Raw genomic sequence first — 17,423 nt, forward strand, 5'->3', positions numbered from 1 at the left:
GAATTATTGCAAGACTGAAATCGAAAGCTCTTTTGCAAATGCATATCTTGACGAACAATGACAAACCGCTGTATCAATATTGTTCAGCCAGTCTTGGTACGTTAGCTTACTCACAATCTCCCGATGCCTAGATTGCTCTTGCCGAGAAAATGAAAGTGATCGCATCCAACGTTGGCAAAGATGCATAAATCGAGCGATACATACACAACAAAGGGCACTCAAATTAAGCTCGCCATGAGACGTGTACCGCGTCCGTTCGATACCTATAGAAGCAATTAGCGTTCGTCAGCGGTGATACACGTTAGTCAGAGTGGGAAAGCTGACCTTTGTGTAACTCCAGTCTTCTCTAGAGGTGTGATTTGACCCATTCTAAAGGCTAATAAACCAGCTTGGGCAATCATGATCCCATTGTCTATACAGAAACTATTCGAGTTCCGTCATTAATGTCTTTCAGCTTATGATAGAATCTGCTTGAGAAGCTTTCTTACCTCTGATCAGTGGCGAACACCCTGCCATTCCTTTCAGAAGCCATTATTCCCATCATTTCCTGTAAACGCAGATTACCTAGCAGCAACATTTAGTATGAACATCTCCTTCTACCATCACAAACCTGAGAAGCAGGAAAAAAAATCACTCACATCCAACACCGCCAACAATCAGGACATCCCTAGCTCCAACATGCGCCATAGCTCTTTCTGTAATCTCAACCAACATGGCAAATGCAGTTTCCTGAAGTGAATAACACAAATCGTACGGTGTGATTATATCTTCCTCCGTAGTCGTCGTATCTTGAGAAAGATTTTCCCAGGATCTATATCTTTTATCCTTCGTGTAAGATTCAACTGAATGTAGAATGCCCGCTAGAGAAACATCCATTCCTTTAGTCCCATATGGCAGGCTGACTAGTCTTTGACCTCTTTATCGGACATGCAGAAGTCAGCATCAATTTACGCTTTAGAATGTACCAGGGACAATGCTTACTTCCTAGCTTCAACCTCGATATTATATCCAGGACTCGGATCATTTCTCAATCCAATAACCCTAGCAAACCTGTCTAAACAATTTCCGATAGCTATATCTAACGTCTCTCCGAATATCCTATATCGCTGTTGTGAGTAAGCTATCACTTGTGTGTTTCCTCCCGAGACGTAGAGTACAATAGGGTTATGAGAAGACGTTATTTGTCGGCCCATCTCGATGTCTGCGATTGCAGATATCAAGCACGTGATGGAAAACATGGGACGGTCGGAAGAAGGATTTGTCGAGATTGTGTAGATGTCGAGGTGTAAATAGCATTCCAATCAGTGACATCTTCTGCTTAAAAAGTAAATCGATCACTTACGACCAACACAGTGGTTTACTCCTATCAGAGGTATATCATGCAAAAGCGATAGAGTCCTCGCAACCAAAGCGCCAACTTGAAGAGGTGTACCCATTCCAGGACCTATGTACAGTGAGTCAAAACAGCTCGAGAGCATGTGGTCGAATTTCCGTTCCCGCTCACCTTTGGTAAAGGCGATACAGTCCATATCCGACCACCTAACGCCGGCTTTCCTCATAGCTTCCTCTATCACTCTTACAATCCATTCACGATGATGTCTCGCTGTATCACTGGGCAAAAAGCCTTCTCCAGGCGGGGTGATGTATGTATGCCTGACGTTAGATAGCACCGTGACGGTTGTTGCTGATCTTGAAGGTGATGGCGAATGTGATATCACTCCACAACCCAACTTATTCGCTGATCCTTCGATTCCCAGACATAATAATCGACCAGCTGTATTCCATTGAGACGATCAATTATGAACATTGAGGATATTTCTGAGTTTGGATGGCTCACATGGTTTAGGAAGAGGTGATATCTTCTTCTTGCTGCTTGATGCGTTCGCCTGTGTCATTGCGTTGCCTGTTTTTATGAGATCAACTGTGGAATTGTAGATGGAAAAGATCAGGTCTTTCAAACATTTATCACCGAGTGGAGGTCCGTGCGCACCAAAATTGAGCGTTCATAGGAACCCACGTTTTTATGACGGAGTGGTATGGTGGGGCCATCTGAACACATCTCAATTTCAAAGTCATTCTTTCGTTCATCTGTTATACTTCCATATCACTACCAGTTGAAGTGACAAGCACGAATCATGTTTTGGGATCCACTATTTGACAAAGCATCAGAGCTTTCCGGTTCACCGCCCGATCAGCTCAAGGTATGTTCCTCAAGTTCTCTCGGTTTCGCCTAGACCTTCCTACTGATCAGCTTGGCATTTACAGCTCATATTCTCTTTACTCATAAGTTATCCCCTTGGTTCCCTCTACGTCCGACTCCCACCTTCAAAACCATACATTGCGCATCTGTTCTCGGTCATAGTCTCCACGTTCGTTGTGGTTTTCCTCTTGGAATTGAGGACAGGGATGTTGCATCTTTTATTCAGCATAATAGGGACATATATAATTTCTGCTACGGTAGATGGAAGGAAAATGCCTTGGATTGCTTTTATGTGAGTTCGTCAATGTGTGTGAAACTCTGGTATGTATCTGATCTTCCCCTATCAGTTTTGTTATGGGACATCTGCTTTTCAAGTGAGTTTCTTTGTTACTGGACTCCATTGCCCAGCTAATCAGGTTCTACACAGTCACCTAAATCGATATTTCACGGCGATACCTGCGACCGCTATCGAAATAACGGGTAGTCAAATGGTCTTAGCTATGAAACTTACTACATTTGCATGGAACATCTATGACGGAAAGCAGAACGAGGAGGTATGTCTCAAGCCATATAGGCATAATGGTAAATTGTTAAAGTCTAACATACATCTGTGAATTAGCACTTAGATGCAAGTCAGTTACAAACTAGGCTTACTAAATTACCTGACCCTCTGGCTTTCTTGGGATACTGGTAAGTCAGCCATGCTTTCCGATCGGGCAAAGCTTAGACCCCACCGTTCGATCTAGTCTATTCTTCCCATCTATTCTCCCTGGACCGTCGTTTGACTATGCGAGCTATGATGCTCTGGTCCATCATACAATCTATCAAGTCCCACCTCCAGGCTCGTCTCCTGAACAAGTCAAAGCAACCAAGAAAAGACTTCCTTATGGTCGAAAGAGAGTAGCATATCTCCATCTTTCTGTCGGCCTGATCTTCTTAGGTGTATACGCTACTTATGGTAGTAGAGGGGCGTATTCCAGGATCCTGGGGACAGAATGGTATGAATGGAGTTTGTTGCAGAGATTAGGATTTGTTCAGCTAGCTGGATTCTTGGCTAGGACGAAATACTATGCTGTTTGGAGTCTGTCGGAGGTACGTCGACCTTGGAATTCATAAGAGTTATCAGCTAATAGCTAATGAGTGGGATTGTAACCTAGGGTGCATGCATTCTCACGGGAATAGGATTCAATGGCTATGACCCTAAAACAGGTAGAACGCTTTGGAATAGAGTAAGAAATATCAATATCATTTCTATAGAGACCGCACCTAGCTTCAAGGTTTTGTTTGATAGCTGGAACTGTAGAACAAATGTGAGTGGCTAGCTTCTCAACAACCAGTGATCTCCGCTGGACAGATGCTAACAGAACTGGGAGTCAGGTTTGGCTGAGAGATGTGGTATACAAGAGACTGACGAAGAAGGGAAAGAAGCCTGGAACGAAGCAGAGTATGGCAACGTTTGTGACTTCGGCTTTTTGGGTGCGTAAAATCGGTCGCATCTAGTTGTCCGCTCAAGGCTGATTAATCCCCTTAGCATGGTGTTGATCCTGGCTACTATCGTACGTCTCGACTCATGAGTTCGGCAATGCTTTAGCTAACGATTAATAATAGTCGCGTTTGTTCTTGCTGGTGTTCTGACCTCCTTGGGTAGACAACTCCGTCGCTTTGTCCGACCATATTTCCTCCCCCCAGCTTCAGCATCTATCAACACTCCTCCTACAATAGCCAAAAGAGCGTATGATCTCGTTGGTCAAATTGTCGTTCAAGTCACTCTCAATTACACAGCATGTGCGTTCATCTTGTTAGGCTTCAAAGATTGTATCAGAGCTTGGAGCAGGATGTGGTGGTACACGCATGTTGCGATCATTCTCACAATGGCATTTTTCCATTTCGGCGGGCGTAGATCACTTCGAAAAGGACTCGAGAAACGAGGCAAGATATCGGCCGAGAGGTTCTCAACTATTGGCCAAGGAAGGAGATCACCTCTACCGAGTGTCAGAGTGTCACCCCCATCTCCAATCAGTAAACCCAGATCACCACCTCCTCAACCAGAAGACGAGAAGGATCCCAAAGATCTAAGATGGGTCAAACATGCTTTAGATAACCCACCAGACCAAGATTCAGGTGAAGCTATGGGAAATGGGTTCAACTCGCCTGATGGTGGTTGGGTGGATGGTATAGTGGAAGGAAGCGAAACTCCAAATGTTGAAAAGGTAAATCCGATGAATTCAAGATGAGTTTGGATCTGCGCAGAAAGAGAGAAGATGTGGATAGATACTGTTTCAGATACATATGCATATTCCCATCATATCGCGGGACGAGACGCACTCAAAATAATCTCTCACTGCCTGGTGAATGTTGCGCAAAATCACCGTTTTGGTTTATCAACTTTATTGAACCTCGGATGCAAAAGGTTGTAAATTGTTGTCAGAAAGATTTTGTATCGAGAAAGTTGGAGTAAAAATTTATAGAGTTTGGCATAATAGCCAAAAATATCGAATAGAAGGGTTTGTGTTGCAGTGGTAGCATTCTAGACTTCGAGGTCGGAACTTTGACTGGAGTTTATCTAGCGGTCGCGGGTTCAAATCCCGTCGGACCTTCTACTTTTTGGCGATTTTTATCTGTTCTGAATTCGTTTATTTTCGACCAGTAATTGGGAGATCACGCAACGCGTTCTTGATTATATTGCTACCAATTAATGTTGAACATGAACATTTTGATGCATTACTTCATTGAGCTTTTCGATCGTCAAAGGTAAGGCAGAATGGATGAAGAGGATTTCCAATCATTGAGCAAGGTTAGTTAATCAATATCCTCAGCCATATTACATCCACTTACATAGGCAACGTAGGGAGTATTCGTTATTCCATTTCGATCAGGTACGCTTTCTCCATTCCATTTTATCCTTTTCCATTCCGAGAATCTCGTTGACGTGAAATAGCTTCAAGCGAAGCGGGCCCTTCAAGACCTCGTCCACTTGACCAACTCTACAAATCCACATTAGATCATTATGAGCAAGCTTATTCAGTACGCTGCTCCTCCCTTGTCCGGGCATCAAGTCAGACCAGTCCCACTAATAATTTCGTGTATCAGGTATATGCCGCTGAGAGGACAACAGAACAACTTGATGGTATATCAGACTGGCTTGACCGATGTTCTGCTCCTCCACTGTTGAAACTTCAGAACCCAATCTACCGACTAGAAGTGGGTATATTACACAGTGAGTAGTCAATTTTCCTATGTTTGTGTGACCATTTCTCTATATTTAACAAATCTCTTTCCTGATACCTTCACTTGATGATATAAGTTGACCTTGGGAATCACATAGATGCAGATACAAATACATCTAGCTCACTCTCCCCTCTTTTGTATGTAACCGGTGCTACGACATGTATATTGAATGGGAAAGACGCGAGCGACGTAGGATCGGCAATGAAGAGTATGGCTATTGGGTTCATAGGTGACACAGTGAGTCAGTCTTTACCAATATAATCTAGGTGAAAAAACTGACATGTGTATCCTGTAAGCGTGTTGCAGGGATGAAAACTGGTCGAACAGGTATTGAAGAAGTTGAGCTTTGGTACCAAAGTCAAAAAAAGAGTATGTCCTCTATTTTTACAATCTGACATTTTCATTGGCTAATGAACAGCCTGGGAATAGAGTCACCTTTACTGTTACATATTCAAGAAGCTCAGCTTGTTCCATCCTCCGTCCTAGGCGAATTGATGTATATCCTCTCGTGAGCTTGTCTGAGATCAATCGAAATTACCTAAATTGGACTAGAAATTGATTCATTGATTCGGGATGTAGTTTACATCCAGATTTGCCTATACGTCTCCTTCTTTCCGTTCCATCCATTACACATTTCTTATCATCTTGGACGCCGATTGAAATTAGTTCGATAGCTTTAACTATCCTTTCGCCAAGTAATAAAAGAAGAAATACAGGTATCGGGTCAATTCTTAATGTGAGCTGCCCTTCTTCATTGATCTTTCCGAAAACGCACCTAATTGGTATAAACAGGCTAGCGAATCTGCTCCAATGAAGATATCAGATGATTTAGCGGATGAAATCCGCTCGGAGGAGCACAAAACTGGAGGTGGCGCTAGATTAGCTTTGAAAACCATCAAAGTAGGTCTTCCTTCCAATCCTCCTACTTCACGAGGCGAGTCGATAGAGCTTATAATGTGATGATAGTGGTTATTGTTACACCATTCGATGAATTCACCACTTTCGAGATTGGCTTTATCGACGGATCCAATCAAGTTACAGAAGTTGCGATCGTTGCTAGATATTGTATTAGAGAATCCGGATGATCGTACTTTGCCTGGTGGAGAACTGTTTCAACTCACTTCGAATAAAGATTTATCATCCGTAAGCTACCACTACCTCTTCAGCAGTGTGATTTAGCTCAACAAGAGACACAGGCACTCAACCCTGCACCTCGGACCTCAATCCTGCATGCTTTATCAAGTTCTGGTGATTTCATTCGCTCCTCCATGGTGCATGATCAGGCTGAAAACGGCAATACAGCACGCGATCCGTCTCCTACGCCACAAAATGCCTCTCGACCTAAACGGAAATCGCTTCCCTCAGACGAAGCGCAGATCATGCAAAACAGTAAACGAAAGCGCTCGGAAGACAACGCTGAAGCTGAAAATGGAGATGATCATGAAGTAAAAACGAGAGGAGAGGAATTGAAAGAATTACAAATGCTATTTGACCTGTGGAGGGGTGCAGGTCGATCAGTCAATCTTTGGGACTGGTTGGAAGGTTTTAGTGGAGCTATGGCAGATGATCCTCAAGAGCAAGAATCATCAGGAAAACCGGATAACGATGGGATGGCCATAAATGGCGTTGCTTCTGAGAGAACCGGCGAGGCTAATGACCATGGCGAGGAGAAAGACAAAAACGTAGATGAGGAAAATGAAGCTCGATTACATGCTGTATTCATCAGATTTGTAGAAGAAGCTAGGATGATAGGACTGATCAGAGCAAGAGGAAAAGGAAGGAGAGCCGATGAGGTGGTAAAAGGTGTCGCATTGGTATGATATCATATATATGCATTCGATTTTCTGTTCTTGCATGACTCCCGACAGTGAGACCTCTGCACTGTACACTGGCGGACGTCTGATCCATGCAAGGCGACGTGTTGATATGCCTCGGGAAGGGTATAGCTTTCCAGTTCAGTGAAACACAGCAATGGCACAGCTGTCGGCCTCCACATTCGATGTCCACCTGTAATCTTGAAACAACATTCTCTTTCTGCTTTTTCTCTTTCCTTCATCCCCTGTTATCACAACCAGCGCGAAATTTATACTTGGGGTGAGATCAGCACAATTGCTTTGAAAGGTGCATGCCGCTCGTTTATGCTGTGGTGAAGATCGCGGGGTAATCGCGATAATGGATACGGAAAAGATGTTGACTGAGATTGAGGGTGGGACAGCTTCCGAAGTAAGTCACTCTCCTCTTGTGACACCCTCTTGCATCTCATGCTGGTAAGATGTTGAGCCCAAGCTGTGATAGTTGTTCTTTATTATGTGTGGTAATAATACTCACACAACCTCGTTGGTCTAGCTGGCGATGTTGATACGTTATAACAGTAAGTCTGAGACTTCCTTTTTTCGTTCCAGCAGCCCCCGCCATATTCTGACCTTCATCCCCTCTCTTTACGAAATGTGTGAACTGATCTCAGTGATCGGACTTGATAGCTTATCCCTTTGGACCTACATTCATACCATCGCTTGACGATCTGATACTGGAGGGAAGACAACATCCTGGTAAATCGACTTTGATGAGAGCTGATCTGGTAGAGGTGATAGGGGGAAGTGGGAGTGGTAAGTAGTCATTTTTAATTAGCCGAAAGTAGAGCTTCTGTCTATACAAGTTGTATGGCGTATCTATTAAGATGTCATTAAAGCTGATTGTGGTCCATTAAAGGTAAATCATCATTCACAAACTTCCTCATATTATCAACAGTCCTTCCTCGGACATTACCAGATCTTCTTTCTACTCCAATAGAAGGAAGAGGAATGTATGTGACATTGATACAACCCATAACACATCGAAGCATAATTCCATATCTGAAAAAATCAATGAAATGCCATTTACAACAAATATCACCTTCGACACCAGGAAAAATGATCGATCAAGTCATTTTGGATTCCTTAAGTAGATTGAGGATATATAGAACAAAACCGAGATATAAAGAATGCGCTCTATGCTTGAAATCACTCCTATCGAAATCACGACCTGACTCAAGAGGTACTATGACGTCCGTTGATAGAAACGGAATCAATAAAGGAGGATTAGATCTATTAGTGATTGAGGGAATGGGCGATCCACATTATCCAGCTCGATGGAATGAGGAACAAAAAGGTTATAATCATTATAATAGATCCATGGCGACAACAGGAGGAAGAAAGATTATAGGTGCCGACGAAATCGGTTTAAGAGAAATAATGGATTGTGTTGATAAAATCAGGAAAGAGTTAGGTACGACTGTGATCATGTCTACTCAAGGATTAAGAGTGAGTAAAGCTTTTCCTTGCTTGGGAAATTTTAGACGTGATGGGATACATTGCACACTCTCCGCGCCACGTTAATCAGTGACTCTCTGATATCGTCTCGACATTTCTAAGAAGTCATACCTTTAGACTAATCTTTGAAATTCAGGTATCAAAGGAAAGTCCATTCTTCCATACTCATCTTCCACATCCTTATCCCTCTCCATTCTCGCCTCCATTGACCCAGCAGAACCAAAATGATAGCAATCCTGTCAGATCTTCCGATCCTGCCCATTGGCCATTGACTATCCAAATAACCTTGACAGGACGACAGAGGAGACTTCAATATCCAATAGAAACTACTTTAGTCGAAGTTCTGCAGGAGAAAGCTAAAGCTATGAGGAACGACAACTGGAATACAGTCGGTACATACGAAGGTGCAGTGCGGATGATTCGTGGTGAAGGAGTTGTAGGGACCAGAGCAGGAGGAAGATTCAGGTTTGATATTGGAGACGAAGGGATGCGGGTCTAAACCAGTCAGTGGTTCGTCTCAGACAAGTCACCGATAGTTCTGTTTCTCAATATAGTTTTATTTGTATCATTTTAAGCTCATTTGATTTCACGTGCATCTTTCTTTCATTCATACGATTCTCCGCATTACTTCTTACCTACCTCCTCGACGGCTTTCTTCACGGCTTCGACAGCTTTTGAATGAATATCTTTACCAGCGGCTACTATACCTTCATTATCCTTCAGTGTTCTTCCCACACCAAAGTTGAGTGGGTTACCGTGCATATCAGTGCAGATACCGCCTGATTCGTGAATCAATAAAGAGCCTGATGCGTGATCCCATATTTTCTCATTGTACTCTTTTCCACCAGCATATTTGGTAGGGATACGAAGGCTATTCGAGAAAGCCACAGAAGTCAGCATTTGTTTCTGTTTTAGGTACGGAGGTTCACTTACTATACGCCGCCTTCACCTCTGCCTAGACAAGCGTATTTGGCTTGACTATCCATTCTCAAACTGGGTCTTTTAACTTCTAGTAATTCACCAATTCGAGCTTGGATGGAATGAGCAGAATGTCCAGATTCGACTGATTCGAGGAATGTAAGGGGGTTTGAAGATGGAGGAGACGATGGGAGGGAAAGTTTCGTGTAAGTCGATGAGGTCAATGGCCGCTGCAGGGTGCAATGGTTCATACGAAGGAAGCATAGTCCGTTTCGCAATGATGTAGGGCAAGGAATTGAGATAATCGTCAAGATATGTTAACTCTTGTAAGAACGAAGAAACAGGGAGGTGTAAGCTTACAGAATAACTGCCCTCCCCTTTAACAGCAACCATCAATACACCCTTGCCATTTGGAATGATCTCTTCACCGATCTTAGCAGGTTCAGGTCCGAGGTTAGGACATCCAATAACACCCATTTCTACCTCTCCGTCTACAATAAGAGCTAGACAAACAGCATATTGTTGATGTCGGATGAACCCCGATGTTCCGTCAACTAAATTGGTCAAATTAGCTTATGACCACAGTGCGGTTGTTCGATGCCATCAAAAAACACTTCTGGAGGCTGGAACACTTGCCTGGGTCCTGATTTAATGCAGTATATCAGTTGTATTACTTGTGCTATTAGCGTTTCAGTATCTCACAATAGTCCAGAATCTACCTTTAGCTCCACCCTCAGCTGAACCAGCGTCGATTGCACTAAGTACTCTATGACAGGATGTAAAGTCAGCTCAGAATCTCATCTACCTCTGCGTAGCCCATTGCTAATTCTGGTTGTTTTACATCCAGATTGATAGGCAACGGTACAAAGTCTTCTTTGTCTGGGAATAGTGTCTACAAGCGTAGAGCACTTACTGATCTTCGCTAAAAGTCTTGTCTTTGCCCCAGCCTTCTTCTCTCTGGAAACCCTCGCTAACAAGCTTTACGACTTTCTCTCGGAGAGGATCATTGACTCGAAGCTCGGACGTGTCTTCTTCGCCTATGATCAGATCTTGTGGGAAATGTTCTGAAAGATGAAGTGAGATCAAAGATTGAGCGGAGAGGTCGGCAACTAACAGCGGGAATAAACGCATTAGTAACTGTGCTGTCCTGATGTGGAATGCGCCAAAGTAGGTATGGAAAAGCGAAAAAAGTCTACCTGTAACTGGGGATTTATCTTTTTTGGTGATTGTATCTTGATTTACCAGAGTGTCCTGGACGTTTTTGGTCCTTCAAGAACAAATACAAATGTAGTCAGCTTACCTCTGGTTACTAAATTGATCAATATTTGGAGAAGGAACTTACAAATAACAAGCTCTGAGTACAGATAGAATAGCTACTTCAGTCTCCTTTCGAAGACGAGTGAAAGGGAGGTCTGAAGAAGACATGTTTCGGAGATACAGGAATCGAGTAGGCGGGGTTGGTATATATCGAGTAGTAGTAATAGATCTGAAAGAGCTCCTACACACGAATGACATGCAATGTAGATATCACGAAAGAGTAATGCCAATTCTATGTGGACAGCGTCTTACAATCCCGTCATGAAAGTGAGAAGCCATAGGATAGAAGACCATCTCATTCATCCTTTATTTTTATCTGGAATTTCCCGAGACAAACGTCATCACTTTTTATTCGAGATTTCCCCATCGACCCACGTGGCTCAGGATTGTGCCTGAACCCGCAATCGATAAGTTAGATGATGACTGAATGTTCGATAGACATTTATCCAAGTGGACGGCAGAAGTAGCTATTGCTAATACAACAAAAGACATTTAGAAGTATAACTCATCCCGACTTAGACATAAGAATAGCTGTAAATTGCAGTAATCAAAGCTGAAGATCATGCAAGAATTAGTCTTTCCTCCTCCGGAAGCGCCTTCGACCGCCTCCCTTCCGATGCCCCGTCCAGAAGCCTACGAAGGTGAACCAAGGGAGTATGCGAGAGCCTTGATGCAACGTAAGGATGATATTGAGAAAGAGATAGTGAGCATATCATCTTGCTTTGATGAGCGGGGGCAAATTGAGCAAAGGAGTTGATAGCTGAGTTTCTCTATGAACTAGGCATCGTTAAAAGATGTATTGAACTCTGTAGGTAAAGCGTAATAGCTACAATCTTTACCGCATGGAACACTCTGCTGATACATCATGTTATAGCATGGAGTAACGCCTCGCACTTCGCTGACAGATAATGAAGGTTATCCAAGGGGTGATATAGATATCGTGAGAATCAAAATAAATCTATCCATCATCTTGTGCAAATACATGAGATGGTGAGGAACCATGACTGAACCTCATTCACAGTACGCAATACGACATGCTCGATCTTCTCTAGTGAGACTTCAAAACGATAGTAAGACCGTGTCCGACCTATTAGCTACAGCATTACAAGATGCTTTTGCTCGACCGACTCACCCAAACGGCAACGCATCCTCAACTTCTATTCCCTCTTCATCGCAAAATATCGCAGCAGCACCGAGACAAGCCAATGGAGACAGTATAGACGTCGACTGGCCTGAAAAAGCTATTGCGAGAGTCAATTCCGTTGCTTTTCAGAGTCCTGCATTGCAAGCTGTGAGCATTAAGGATTTCTAAATACGTGTGATCATTCGTTTTGCCCATGACGCTGACACAATGGGTTGTAGGGACTGCAATCGAATGATTTGATATATGATTTTGCTGGAGTAACTCACCTCTCACAAGGTGGAATTCAAGCTATAGGTGCAGTAGTATCGCGCTCAGAAGGTGTAAGTGATATTTTCGTGTATTTACCAGCAGGCTGACTGGAAACGTGCTTGAATTAGGTCTCTTTACCCATACGGATTCTACGTCAGGAACAGAAAACTACCTTGCATTTAACCCCTCGGAATGGATGGGGTGGAAGAGGGACGCTGGGCTGTCATATTCTGCCTGTATAATTGTGATATCCCAGTCTTGATATGAGCAATAAGGTGTGGCTGCTGGCTTTTGACTGCTGGCTCATGCTCATCTATCTCTCACTCTACATGAGAACGGAAGTCAGATACCTCTCCTTTCTATGTCTTCGCACTGTATAAGTAGTGCATAACTTATAGATCATTCATGTACACACGTATGTATGTATCGCTGAAATCCGGGAATATCCGCGTTCAAATGCAAAGATGGGGAAAGTGCCACATCAGCAAAACTCCGACGGAGAAATTTCTTCACTTTAGCAGCGCCGTTAAACTTTTTTTTTTTCGTTTTCTATTTTTCATTGCAAGGATTATTCCCCACCATAGTGTGGATCAGTGTCAGTGGTAACTCACATCTCCAACATTGAAAATATAATCATTTCATCCTCCTCTTACCTTCCTCTTCCTTCTTCTCATATCTTTAAAAGGCTAAAACCCAAAAGGTAAGCTCACGCCATCTTCAACAACTACAAGTCAGGTTAGAACAAAGGAACTAACAAGAATTTTTTGTTTATTGGATTAGCCAAATTTTCACCTAAAAAAAAGCCAACATGTCCGCTGACGACGTTTTCGAGGGTGCTATCGGTATCGGTGAGCATGTGTTCTTCCACCATCAAGCATAGAAAAGGACAAAGAGCTGACTTAGGATATCAATAAAATAGATCTTGGTACCACCTACTCATGTGTTGGTGTCTGGGCCAACGACCGAGTTGAGATCATTGCCAATGGTTAGTTCAGAATTTCAACAGAAATATATTTGGAGTTGGGAGGCGAAAGGACAGATCGCTGACTATAGCTGATACACTACACAGACCAAGGTAACCGAACCACCCCTTCATACGTTGCTTTCACTGAGGGAGAGCGATTGATTGGTGATGGTGAGTCAACAAAACTCAAAATTTTTTCAGCATTAAGCAGTATGAAGCAGTATTGATACCTAAATGAATCTTCAGCCGCCAAGAATCAATCTGCCATGAACCCCAGAAACACCGTCTTCGACGCCAAGCGATTGATCGGTCGACGATTCGATGACTCTGATGTCAAGAAGGACATGAAGGTGAATAGTTATTTGATTGTGGAATGTTATCAGATAGCGAGGAGTAAAACGCTGACTGTCTTTCGATATCTCAGCACTGGCCTTTCGCCGTCATTGACAAAGACGGTTCTCCTTTCGTCGAGGTAGACTACCTTAACGAGAGAAAGACCTTCTCTCCTCAAGAGATTTCCGCCATGGTTCTTACCAAGATGAAGGAGATTGCTGAAGCCAAACTCGGTAAAACCGTCAAGAAGGCCGTTGTTACGTGAGTACCCTTCCTATACACCTATGCCTTGTTCATTCCACTGACATTCCTTTCCAGCGTTCCTGCGTACTTCAACGACTCCCAACGTCTCGCTACCAAGGATGCTGGTACCATCGCCGGTCTCGAGGTTCTCCGAATCATCAACGAGCCCACCGCCGCTGCCATCGCTTACGGTCTTGACGAGAAAACCAAAGATGAGCGAAATGTCCTCATCTTCGATTTGGGAGGTGGTACTTTCGATGTCTCCCTTCTTACCATCACCGGTAAAGTCTTCTCCGTCAAGGCCACCGCTGGTGACACTCATTTGGGTGGTGAGGATTTCGACAACACCCTTCTCGAACACTTCAAGGGCGAGTTCAAGCGAAAGAACAAGCTCGACATCTCCGACGACCCCCGAGCTATCCGACGATTGAGATCCGCTTGTGAGAGAGCCAAGCGAACTCTTTCTTCCGTTACCCAAACCACTGTCGAGGTCGACTCTCTTTACCAAGGTGTTGACTTCTCCTCCAACATCACTCGAGCTAGATTCGAAGAGATCAACGCTGTTGCCTTCAAATCAACCATCGAGCCCGTTGAGAAAGTCCTCAAAGACTCCAAAATCCCCGCCGCCAAGGTTGATGATATCGTCCTTGTTGGTGGATCTACCCGAATCCCCAAAATCCAATCCCTCGTTTCCGACCTCTTCGACGGTCGACAACTCAACAAATCCATCAACCCCGATGAGGCTGTTGCCTACGGTGCCGCCGTCCAAGCCGCCGTTCTTACCGGTCAAACCTCTGACAAAACCGCCGATCTCTTGCTTCTCGATGTCGCTCCTCTCTCCCTCGGTGTTGCCATGCAAGGTGACATCTTCGGTGTTGTACTTCCCCGAAACACCCCTATCCCTTCCAACAAATCCCGAACTTTCACCACCGTTGAGGACAACCAAACCACCGTCATGTTCCCTGTTTACGAGGGTGAGCGAACCCAATGTAAAGACAACAGACTTCTTGGTGAATTCGAACTTTCCGGTATTCCCCCTATGCCCCGAGGTCAAGCCGAGTTGGTCTGTACTTTCGAGGTTGATGCCAACGGTCTTTTGAAGGTTTCCGCCCAAGACCGAGCTTCCGGCCGAAAAGCTCAAATCACCATCCAGAACTCTGTTGGTCGACTCTCTGCTGAGGAGATGCAAGCAATGATCAAGGATGCCGAGCAGTAAGTTTATGATTCTTGTGGTTTCCAGTGTGTCGAAGATATACTGATTCCCTGTTTCCTTCCCTCCAGATTCAAGAACGCCGACAAAGAGTTCTCTGCCCGACACGAGGCCAAATCCGACCTTGAGTCATACCTCCACACCTGTGAACAATCCATCTCTGCTCCTGAGCTTGCTGCTAAGATCAAGCGAGGAGCACGAGCTGCCGTCGAGTCTGAGATCGCCAAGGCCCTCGAAGTCCTCGAACAAGATGACGCTTCTGCCGATCAACTCAAGAAGGCTCAACTCGGTGTCAAGAGAGCTATGCAAAAAGCTATGGCTTCCGCTCGATGAACGTTGGATGTGAAGAATAGTTCTCGTTGTCTAGTGTAGGGTATGGTTTTAGATAGCTTTCTCTTTTCACCAATCTCCTCTCCTCTTTTTTCATATTGCATGCTTCTTCCCATCTGCACAGAGAAAAAACAAACCTTATTCCTCTTATATAAACATCTCTCTCGTATTCATTTTGTACAGGACAAACATGGGCGAGATGAAATCATCCTTTAGCTTGACATTCATATGTGCAGTGCATGATGGAACTGTATTACAACAATGAGAAAACTGATGTGGTGAGATTGCAAGCGTCGTTCGCCAATCGATTATTTGGTCACCTAATCTCCAGTGGGAACAAGGGGTCTTTTAAGTTGTCATCAAGATACATACCCAGCTGGGAACAAACCATGTCAGTCGACGCTTTTGCATATGAACGGTTGTCACTTGGTTTGAGAGATAGCAGACGAACGGAAGCGGGCGAACCCTAAGAGAGCAAGTTGAGCAGCTGAACTATCGCACCTTTCCTTCGATTCCGCCTGTTTCCGCCAGTTGTTAGCTAACGCTTGCACACTGTTTCAGGAGTTCACCCCTGATATACATTCACGTTCTCGATAATTATTTCTTCGTGGCTGATGCATCAATTTGGCTGATACCACCAAAAAATGAAAAGAGCCAAGACTGATCTTGTAAGTCAAATGTTACATTCGCAAATCCTGACATCGTAGGCGTATATGGATAGTGTACCCAACAAACGCGTTCAAGATTACCTGTTTCGGGAGGTGTTGGATTGGTTTTAGCTTTTGATGGTGTTGGGATTCAGACTACCTCATCAAACAATCGAGGCAGATGTATTCCAGAATATAACCATAACGAGTCAGTCTCATTTGTCATCATTTTGAACTCTGGAAACAATTACAATTGAAGTATCTTCGGCGGAGCTCACGTAGCGTTGGATCAGAATATGAGTAAATCCAATCTGCGACTTCCACCTTCATTGAACAAGTCATTGAACAAGTCAGTGAACAAGTCAGTGAACAAGCTCACTTTCAAATGCTTTAGCCCGCTGACACTCCTTCAATCACAAATTTTATGCTGGCGACCCAAATCCAAGCAGATATTCAATTGCTCCACTGAACGTATCGGACATCTCTTATTCACCTGGATGAGAGGCTACTCTGAAAACTAGATTTAGATGTTCATTTCGGCGGTGTAAGAGACTCTTGTCTAGCTGCCAGCCAGTATCGTACGGAAACAAGTACTTGTCATGAGGTTGTTGCGATTTGACCGGAATTGATATCTTCTACTCTGGGCATCCAAATGGACTGGCTAAAACGGTTGAGAAAGAAGAAAACAAGATCATCGGTGAAGACGTCTTCAGTCGATATCAAAGCTTCAAAAGAACTATTCTAATCAACATACCGCTTTAGGCGCGTCTTTCCTCGTTACCGTTTATGTACATATTTTCGCTACTACTAAAACGACCCAAAATTCCGTCCGTTCCTTGAGATAAGATCGACGTAGCTGTTTATTTTGTTATGTCAGTTGATATGTCTTTTATTGTGCAAAACTGCGTTTGAATGGAAGTATCACCCCGTGGCTTCTTTTACGTTAATTGTAACGGCAAAGACAAGATCGTTTCTTTTGTTACCGTACGCCCCTGTATTGCTCTCACTGCGATGCACAATTGAAATTCGATAAATACGAGTAACCGGTGATTGAATGAAAGAAAGTAGATTGAAAAAACCTTTGTTTCGATTAATTCTATGGGAAGGATCTTCGATATTCATTCGGTCTATCCCCCATCGGCATCAAGCAGCAACTGCAGGATTTATGCCGAGAGTTGTTTTCTTTTGATGTCAAGGTACATTACGTTTCGAGCCGACTTCTTTCACCCTCTTCATGTATAGAGAGACGTTTCAGAAGCGCATTGAAAAGTGCTCAAAAAAGGGGGGCGGCGAAAAGCTATCTCTTTCCCTCCTTACAATCATACCCGCGAG

General features: G+C 43.8%; 8 protein-coding genes and 1 non-coding gene across 9 annotated transcripts; 6 read left to right on the forward strand and 3 right to left on the reverse strand.

The window, feature by feature from the left end:
- Positions 1-223: 223 nt before the first annotated feature.
- On the reverse strand, positions 224-1,895 carry IL334_003411 (tRNA N6-adenosine threonylcarbamoyltransferase; the record flags this gene model as incomplete). The annotated part of the gene is made up of 8 exons (XM_062935142.1): positions 224-263; positions 325-423; positions 489-564; positions 639-916; positions 982-1,201; positions 1,343-1,444; positions 1,505-1,774; positions 1,838-1,895. The coding sequence occupies 8 exons, from the start codon at positions 1,893-1,895 to the stop codon at positions 224-226; spliced, it is 1,143 nt and encodes a 380-aa protein (XP_062791193.1).
- Positions 1,896-2,135: 240 nt separating this feature from the next.
- Positions 2,136-4,434, forward strand: IL334_003412 (uncharacterized protein; the record flags this gene model as incomplete). The annotated part of the gene is made up of 10 exons (XM_062935143.1): positions 2,136-2,201; positions 2,266-2,492; positions 2,548-2,574; positions 2,628-2,754; positions 2,820-2,890; positions 2,947-3,292; positions 3,358-3,510; positions 3,578-3,676; positions 3,732-3,756; positions 3,809-4,434. The coding sequence occupies 10 exons, from the start codon at positions 2,136-2,138 to the stop codon at positions 4,432-4,434; spliced, it is 1,767 nt and encodes a 588-aa protein (XP_062791194.1).
- A 268-nt stretch (positions 4,435-4,702) lies between these two features.
- On the forward strand, positions 4,703-4,800 carry IL334_003413. The gene has a single exon. It is a non-coding gene; the product is annotated as a tRNA-OTHER (tRNA).
- Positions 4,801-4,961: 161 nt separating this feature from the next.
- Positions 4,962-7,248, forward strand: IL334_003414 (uncharacterized protein; the record flags this gene model as incomplete). Its single annotated transcript, XM_062935144.1, has 11 exons — positions 4,962-4,994; positions 5,049-5,076; positions 5,139-5,224; positions 5,291-5,417; positions 5,526-5,665; positions 5,725-5,797; positions 5,858-5,936; positions 6,008-6,164; positions 6,221-6,328; positions 6,395-6,571; positions 6,625-7,248. 11 exons carry the CDS (start codon positions 4,962-4,964, stop codon positions 7,246-7,248), a joined length of 1,632 nt encoding a protein of 543 aa, XP_062791195.1.
- Positions 7,249-7,600: 352 nt separating this feature from the next.
- IL334_003415 (uncharacterized protein) lies at positions 7,601-9,235 on the forward strand (the record flags this gene model as incomplete). Its single annotated transcript, XM_062935145.1, has 5 exons — positions 7,601-7,651; positions 7,775-7,799; positions 7,909-8,034; positions 8,138-8,727; positions 8,873-9,235. 5 exons carry the CDS (start codon positions 7,601-7,603, stop codon positions 9,233-9,235), a joined length of 1,155 nt encoding a protein of 384 aa, XP_062791196.1.
- A 125-nt stretch (positions 9,236-9,360) lies between these two features.
- Positions 9,361-10,131, reverse strand: IL334_003416 (3'(2'),5'-bisphosphate nucleotidase; the record flags this gene model as incomplete). Its single annotated transcript, XM_062935146.1, has 3 exons — positions 9,361-9,607; positions 9,670-9,884; positions 10,015-10,131. 3 exons carry the CDS (start codon positions 10,129-10,131, stop codon positions 9,361-9,363), a joined length of 579 nt encoding a protein of 192 aa, XP_062791197.1.
- Positions 10,132-10,157: 26 nt separating this feature from the next.
- IL334_003417 (uncharacterized protein) lies at positions 10,158-11,079 on the reverse strand (the record flags this gene model as incomplete). Its single annotated transcript, XM_062935147.1, has 5 exons — positions 10,158-10,208; positions 10,357-10,420; positions 10,568-10,763; positions 10,851-10,921; positions 10,997-11,079. 5 exons carry the CDS (start codon positions 11,077-11,079, stop codon positions 10,158-10,160), a joined length of 465 nt encoding a protein of 154 aa, XP_062791198.1.
- A 454-nt stretch (positions 11,080-11,533) lies between these two features.
- Positions 11,534-12,606, forward strand: IL334_003418 (uncharacterized protein; the record flags this gene model as incomplete). Its single annotated transcript, XM_062935148.1, has 6 exons — positions 11,534-11,674; positions 11,753-11,779; positions 11,846-11,911; positions 11,993-12,262; positions 12,334-12,435; positions 12,493-12,606. 6 exons carry the CDS (start codon positions 11,534-11,536, stop codon positions 12,604-12,606), a joined length of 720 nt encoding a protein of 239 aa, XP_062791199.1.
- A 566-nt stretch (positions 12,607-13,172) lies between these two features.
- IL334_003419 (heat shock protein sks2) lies at positions 13,173-15,447 on the forward strand (the record flags this gene model as incomplete). The annotated part of the gene is made up of 7 exons (XM_062935149.1): positions 13,173-13,212; positions 13,284-13,349; positions 13,434-13,499; positions 13,575-13,678; positions 13,753-13,922; positions 13,980-15,116; positions 15,186-15,447. The coding sequence occupies 7 exons, from the start codon at positions 13,173-13,175 to the stop codon at positions 15,445-15,447; spliced, it is 1,845 nt and encodes a 614-aa protein (XP_062791200.1).
- Between the last annotated feature and the right edge of the window lie 1,976 nt (positions 15,448-17,423).

The sequence above is a fragment of the Kwoniella shivajii genome, chromosome 4 (assembly GCF_035658355.1).
Source record: "Kwoniella shivajii chromosome 4, complete sequence".
Taxonomy (NCBI): domain Eukaryota; kingdom Fungi; phylum Basidiomycota; class Tremellomycetes; order Tremellales; family Cryptococcaceae; genus Kwoniella; species Kwoniella shivajii.